The sequence below is a fragment of the Mustela nigripes genome, chromosome 1 (assembly GCF_022355385.1).
Source record: "Mustela nigripes isolate SB6536 chromosome 1, MUSNIG.SB6536, whole genome shotgun sequence".
Taxonomy (NCBI): Eukaryota; Metazoa; Chordata; class Mammalia; order Carnivora; family Mustelidae; genus Mustela; species Mustela nigripes.
The window spans coordinates 255,547,620-255,555,399 of record NC_081557.1 but is presented as its reverse complement, the minus strand read 5'-3'; the positions used below and the strand labels follow the sequence as shown (position 1 = coordinate 255,555,399).

The window sequence follows — 7,780 nt, the reverse complement described above, 5'->3', positions numbered from 1 at the left end:
AGCAGCTCGCACTTACAGTACATGCTCGCCGGCGAGGCTGCGAGCAGCGGAGGGCGGGGGAGCAGACGAGAGGAGGAGGGGGGCGGAGGGGAGGTGCAGAGCTGGGAGGCCGAGGAGACGGCGGAGCTCCAGACCCAGCAGGAGCGCGCGGTGGCGGCGCAGTTTCCAGCCCGGGCTCCCAGCCGCGCGCGCGCGCCGCCTCCTCCCCGAGCCGCGGGGACCGCCGCAGCTCCGCGCTCCGGCCCGCTCGCCGCCGGGCTCCGCGCTCCGGCCCGCTCGCCGCCGCCGCCGCCGCCGCGACCTCCCCTGGCCCGCGCTCAGCCCGCAGCTGCTTCCTTCTGCCGGGCTCCCAACTCTCCGGATCTTTGCCTCGGCTCGCCTGGCTCGTATTTTCTCAACTCCTTGCCTTTATCCGTAGCCACCCTGCCTTTTCCTCCTGTTTTTTTTTTTTTTTTTAGTGAGGCTCTTTCTTGACTTAAGATGACTTGTCTCCCTTCCCTTCATCATTTATTTCAGCCCTGAAGCCTGAAAAGGAATCTTTATCTTCCCCTCAGGGGCATTTTAAAGACCCCAACCCTGAAAAGTCTTAAGAGGCAGAGCAGCAGGACGCGGGACCCTCTCGACACCCCGGGGTCCGGGGCAGAACCGCGCCACCAGCCATAGCCGGTGTTTAATGTGAGCCCCGCCGAGGAGGAGGCAGGCAGGGGCCGGGAGCAAACTTCGGACGTCTCCGCGGACCCGCGGTCCCCGCATTTGGAAGAGGCGCGCGCCAGAAGGCAAAGGGACCCCCACGGGGAACGCGAAGGCGCCGCGAGCCTCCCTCGCCCCCTCCGCGAAGCCGGGGCCGTGGACTGAGACGCGCGGGACAGCGGCGGCGGAGGCGGCCAGGAGAAGATGCGGGGCTCGGGGCCCCCGGGTGCGGGACGCCGGAGGCCCCCGGGCGACGGCGACACCCCCAGCACCCCCGCGTCTCTGGCCGGCTGCTACTCCGCACCGCGCAGGGCCCCCCTCTGGACTTGCCTCCTCCTGTGCGCCGCGCTCCGGACCCTCCTGGCCAGCCCCAGCAACGAAGGTAGGTTGGGGGTGGGGACCGCAGCGACCTGGGGCGGAGGGGCGAGGCGGGGCCTGGAAGTGCGGGTCGGGGCGGTCTGGACGCTGCCGCCGCGGAACAAATCTCCCTCCGCACCGCGAATTCACATGCGGCGGGCTCGGCCAGCCTTCTCGCTCCCCTCTGCTGTTTCTGGGGGGCATTGTGTGCCATTCGGTGCGGGGCGCCGGGCGAGGGACCCGCGTGCGGACCGAGGCTGTTGGGGGGCTGGGAAGTTGCACGCGGGGGAAGGAGAGGTCGGAGACCCGCGCCGGGAGGTTGGGTGCGGCTGGTTCTCACTTGGAGCGCGTGGGGAAGTGACATTTCGGGCTTGGAGGAGTGGGGACTGTTCGAAGCTCAGCGACCACGATCTCGGGAGCGGGGGGCTTAGAAACCGTTATTGGAGGCCGGCGATGGGCAATATTGTGGGGGTGACTGGGCTGCTTTTATTTTGGGGGAAAGTGCCTTCTGGAAGCTGTTATTTAGGGCATCGCCAGCTGCTATTCTGGGGTGGGTGGCGAGAGCTGTTATTTCTCGAGGGAGGGGAATGGCGAGGGACAGAAGGCGCCCCACACTGTGGGGTGCCCTCCACTTTGGGGGCTCATCCGCACATCGAGGCGAAAGTGGGAGAAGGCGGGAAGGTGGGATGGATGCGGCGGGAGGCGGAGGAGGGGTGGAGTGTCGCTGCCAGGAAGTTGCGGCTCGAACCCACTCGGGCTCGTGGCTCGGGGTCGGCGTGACGGAAAGCCGCGCTCCGGCCCGAGCCCGAGCCTGGAGTCCCCGGCCCTCCTCCCCACCCCCAATCCTGCGCTCCGGACTCTGAAGCCGTGGCAGCCTTCGGCGGGGCGGGAGAGCCGGCCCCGCGGGAGCAGCACCTCCAGTGGCGCTCGTTGCTCCCCGAGCCGTGCTCCGTTCCCGGGCCCGCCCCAGCTCGGGCGGCCGCCCTTGGCCCCGGGTCGGCTCCGGCTGCGCTGGCTCCGCTCACACCCCCCGCCGCGCTGGGGCTCCGCTCCACGCCGAGGCTCGTTCCTCCAGAATGGAGGTGGGAGGTGTAGCGTCTCAGGTCCCGATCCCGGCTGCAGGAAGCGGTGGAAACAACCAAAAACCCGAACCCCCGGCTGGAATACTGGGGTTTCCATTTGAATCGGCTCCGCAAGCCACGGGTGAGGCACAGAGCCTTGGATAAATAAATAAATAAATACATAAATAATCCCTTCCACTCCTAGGGCAGGGGGACGCTGGACCGGAAAGATGAAGCAGCAGCCTTCGGGGTCGTGTGTGTCCTCGTGACTTGCACGGGGTGTGTGGCTGCAGGAGAAGGCGCTGAGCTGGTTTAGGGGCGCTGCCAGCTCCCCAGGAACCGTGCGAGAGCCGGGCCGACTGCGACTCCCGGCCCCACCCCACCCCGTGAACTTCTCCCTTTAACCCTCACATTTATTGTTTTAAATCTGATTTAAAGATTCTATGTAGCTCGGGCTAGCTAGCTATGGCAATGTCTCATGCTTAACCCCATCTGCGTCTTTCCCCCTTCTCTGTAAAGTTGAAAAAGTGTTTTCAGTCGTAGGCGTTTGATTAACCTCTCCTGTTAGATTCATGATGTTGGAAGTCCGGAGGGTGGTGACAGGGTTTGGAGTCCTTTTATGAACTGTCGTATGCCACCGGAAGGGGCATCCTGGTTTGGATTTAAAGAGTGACAGGGATAGTACTGTCATTCATCCTTTTCTGTTTCCATTATATTTCATTTTTTGCCCCCCAGGTGTGATGAAGGAAGTGGTTTATGTAGAGATGAAGGGGAGTAGCTTTCCGTTAGGGAAGGAGGAAAAATGTAGTCTCAGGGAGGCTTGGCGCAAGGGCCGGGACTGCGCCTGGGAGGAAGAGGCAGAGGGAATAGGAGAGCAGCTAGGAGATAGCACTGGCCTCTTAAGGTGATGTAAGCAGAGCTCAAATCTTCTGGAGGGTAGCCTGGTTGGTATCACAGACCTGACAACCACAGGTTGTCTTGTCCTTATGCCAGCTAGTGGAACACACAGCAAAACTTTGGCCATAGTGAGGTGGGGATGGCAGGGGTCTATCACTATTTCACATCATAGGAAATAAAATCGTATTAATATATATGATTTTACCTGATTCATTCCATTTCTACCCAACAGTTTTCCATCTTTCCCTTGGTATGCTCTCAGACCATTACTTCTGTTCTATAAAATTTATGCGCCCCCTTCTTTTCGTTTCTCCATGTGTTATTATAAATCAAACAATACTATATTAAGATACTAATAATAGGAATTTATTAATTGGTTTAAAGATTCCAATTGGAGTTTTTAAGTTTGTTTTTGATTGCTAATTTCTGGAAGGTCTTTGGAAGATCAGGGACAGAAAGATTTGATGTATGCACAGCATCCATTAATAACTTGCTCTCATATACTTTGCCTTCTGCAACCTATAGATACCTAGTGACTTCCCAGACTATAGTGTGTGTGTGTGCATATATATATGGGTGTATATATACCCATATATATATGTATATATATATATATATAAATGAATGATCCCATTATGTGAGAAAAAAGTTCAAGGCAGATAGACCTAAATGTGACTTTACATTCATAATTTGTATTCTAGTCATTTTTAAAATTTAACTTTGGTAGACATAAATAAGCAGGACTGTACAGGAAAGGCCAAACATACATCTAGAATCTTAAACTGAGATGGAATGAATGTTAAGATGTTTTGGATAAAAGACAATAAGAGGAAAATGTACTCTTTAGATTGAATTCTAAGATAAGAAAAAAATACGCTGTCCTTTTACATATATTAGGCATTAATTACATGTGGGAGAAACCTTTGAACTCTGGGTGTAATACAAGACACTTCTATATAAAATAATTCAGAAACATATTTAACAAGAAACTTATCTCTGAGATGGATCAAGCAGGGCAAACATTAGCAAGTATATCAACAAGTGAAAATGTTAATAGATTTAATAAGTAAAGAGAGCATGTCCACTGTTATGAATATTGGAGGTGGCCCTGAACTTATTCAGTAACTGCCACTTTTTGCTGTCTGGAGATATATTTGTAAACAAGCATTATTTGACAAGTGCTTTTCGCAGCAGGGTTTCTTGGCCAATTACTGCTGAACAGCTCTGCATTGAAAATGATTCACCCGCAGTGAATCAAGCTTAATTCATTGAAGCTACAGTCAGTAATGACCCAGTAAAGTGCTTCTGACAGTTGTCAGCAGTTAGTATTTGAAAAGTCCAGTTTCTTGTTTCTGAATGTTTTCTATGTTTGAGAAGGTGGGGTAGAGGGACTCTTGGGGTTAAAACACACACGTACACACACACACACATACAGAGTGAAGAAATTTTAGGCTAAACTGTTAAAGAATCATAAAATTGTAGATGTTTCCACTGGAAAGAAAGGGAAAAAAGAGTTTGTTTTAGGGTTTTTCTTGGTTTATAATAGGACCAGGCCCATAAAACAGGTTGAAGGACATAATAGATTTGTAAACTAAATGGCTTTGTTTTGTGGCCTTGTCGTCCTGTTATAATTCATTTCCTTTTAGATAAAACGGCAGGACCCCACAGAAAAGGGACAGTAAAATCATTCCCTCACCAGGACACTACTGAACAAAAAAAGAGAGCAATTACCCTTATTTGAATCTTGGGTGGTTAGAAGGGAGAGGCCATGAAGAGTTTGGCTTTTTGCTTTATAAAACATGAAGTGGGGGGGGGGGGTGCTAAAGGGTTGACTCTTTAATTTTAAGCTTTTTTTTGAAGTAGACAAAAATCTTGGGTGTAGGGTGACAGGGTGAGAAGATTTCATTTCCTCTAGAAGACAGAGGAGAGGGTGGACAATTCCTGCATTTACAATGAACATTTCCCCTTTTGAAGAAAATACTCTTTTTGTAATATCACTTTATTTCAATCTACATAGGATTAAGTGGTTTATTTTTTTATACTAAGAAACATTACTGTACTAATTGTTATTTATATTATTAATACTCTTCTTTACAAAATGTGACCATTTAGAATATTTCTACATAAAATGTCAAAATTAGGTGATAGAGCTATTTATAGACAAACATCGCCAAACTATTTAATTAGATACTAGACTTTATTCAGTATTGCTACTGTTGTGAAAATGACTGTGCTTTAGTTACTTTCACTACATTTTTGCTGATTGACTTGACCACTTGAATCTCCTTTGTTTGGAGTGCTTTCTTATTATGTATTTGCTTGAATGAGTAATTAATTTCTCTTTCATTTGGAGGAACCATTCTACCTTTGACTATAAAAATAGACTATGATGTGCATTATTATATTAACTAACTATAGCTATTTTTACTTATATGAGTCAAACTTAATGTTCTTTTTTTTTTAAAAAAAATGTGCTGCTAGTATCTTAAAGACATAACTACTATAGAAAGTATTGATAACTCTTTTTACTTCATTTTTTGCATTTAAATTACCAGATATATTTCACTTTACTAATGAGTGGTTTGAATTTAAATTAGCTGAGTTACCTAGTTATTCAAACATGATTTATGCATTTTTGACCATTTTAAAATAGTTTTACAATTGTTTCCATAAAGCATCAAAATTAGCTGAAGTTTGAATATGCAGCCTTGCTTATTATAAACTATTAAAAATTGATCGCAGTATTTGTCCATTTTTCCCTTTCCGAAAGAGTAAATTTTTATTAAAAAAGCGATATGCAAGCAAAAGAAAGTAAATTATCACCTTAGAGACTCTGAATGACTCTTGTAGTTCTTATATCTCTGTATGTATTTATCTGTAGAGCAGAATAGCTCCTACTGGTAGCTCTACTGGGTAAACACATATTTTGTTATTTTATCGAAATTTATGTAATCTTTTTGGTTAGGTGGTGATTTCTTTGAAGGAGTTATCCTAGTCTATTGTATACATAACACACCTAATTATTTTTAATTCACATTAAAAATTGTATCCCAGATGTGGTGGTACACTTATGTTTTTATGAATGTGTACAAGGTAGATTAAAAAAAAAATGAGTTATAAAGGTTTTGTAAATACAGATTAAAAAGTTCCATATTTTTAAGAAGCTTAGTAATATATATCTTTAAAGTAATAAACACAATGTTTTTATTCAGTAAGAAGTATTTGATATAAGAAAGATGAGAGAATCTCTGATCTACTCATAATTTTTAAAACACTATATAGTGATTAGGAAACTGGAAGATTTGAGAGTTATTCACTGTGAAAGTATTTTATTGGTTCATTAAAAACGTCTAAATTACAAACTAAAATGATTCACCCTTAAGTATTTGGTTTGAACTTCCAAAACAATTAGCATGAGGATTTGAAAAAGTCTCCCTTTATCATATATTTTCTTTTCTCTTTTTAGTTTCTGACTATCTAGAAATTTCTTTATTCCAAGTTAATGAAATAGATTTTAAAGTGTTTGAAGAAGACAAAAAATTTATTTTGCTGAAGAAAAAATGTCTAAAATTTTAAATTCAAATTTTAGAAAACAGTTCATTTTTGATAATACATTTATTAACATATACAAGGTGTCATAATGAAGAACTTTCCATAAATATAGTAGGATCAATAATGTCACAAATTATGCTATGAAATTGTGTTTATAAATCAAGGTGTAAATAGATAGTGGCACAGGTATTCTTGAGATTGAAAGGTGATTGGAATTTTCATTTTCTGACACTATAAATTTCACAGATATAGGATTTATTCATTCCATTTATTTTGATCACATAAAATCAAGAGGTAGCTTCAATTTAAAATTTATATTACAGTAATAATAGAAAACAATGAAATGATTTAAAATATAATTCTAATCAGTGAACTTCATGAGAAATGTAGACTTTTAATTTCCCTTTTAGCTTCTTTCATTTTCATACTATCTTTAAAAACCTTACTTAATATCTGTTAGTGAAAGCAAAAAGTAAGTGAATATACAAAAAGGAAAAGCCCTGTTAAGGTACATAAAAATGTGAATTGTGTCTAGAGAAATGTGGAGTGATTTTGAAAACTCTGTGGTTTAACATGATATTTATTAACTGTCACTTAGTGTTAGTACAATTTTTAAATGCCTTTTTTTTTTTTTTTTAAATCTTTAGTGGTTGAAAGAAACCCTAAAGAGTCATTTCTATTTAAAAATTGCTGGAAAATCCTTCTTAAAATTTGTGTGAGCTTTGCCTTTAGAATACCATTTTCAATGTACTTGTGTTAAGGAAAACCTGGTAGGTTCTGTTTGTAATTAAGGTTTATTCTGGCTCTTCTTTTCCTATAGGAACCCCAGCCTTTTGTCTCTGACCAGCTTATGTGTTAGTTTATTCATATCATTTAAATTGTTTCATATACTATTGAACAGCATATAAAATTTTGTTGGTCAGAAATCAACCCTAGGTCATGCATTCTTTCCTCACTTGTTCATGGCTTTAATCATGGTCCATTCATTTAGCAGAGTGCAGTAATTTCGCCAGATGATGGTAGAGGTGCACATGGACACATTTAGGGGTGTGTAGAAAAATCATGGTGAGGCTGAAACAAAGAGTGGAGAGAGGTGTCAAGGTGGTATCACTATGACCTTGATATTAATAATAATGCTTGCATTTTATTTTTTATATTATTTTTAAAAAATACCATTACCCCACCCCCCCCACACTTACTCTAAATATATATTTGTTTCACTT

The 7,780-nt window shown here is 43.9% G+C and overlaps 1 protein-coding gene across 5 annotated transcripts in view; it reads left to right on the top strand.

Annotated features, from left to right (window-relative positions):
* The first annotated feature begins 287 nt into the window (after window positions 1-287).
* EPHA5 (EPH receptor A5) overlaps window positions 288-7,780 on the top strand; it is a 348,718-nt gene continuing 341,225 nt past the window's right edge. For all 5 annotated transcript variants that reach the window (XM_059384724.1, XM_059384717.1, XM_059384701.1 and 2 more), the window contains exon 1: window positions 288-1,072. In XM_059384724.1, the coding sequence (XP_059240707.1) occupies window positions 895-1,072 (178 nt within the window). In that variant the 5' untranslated portion in view covers window positions 288-894. The remainder of the gene's footprint in view (window positions 1,073-7,780) is intronic.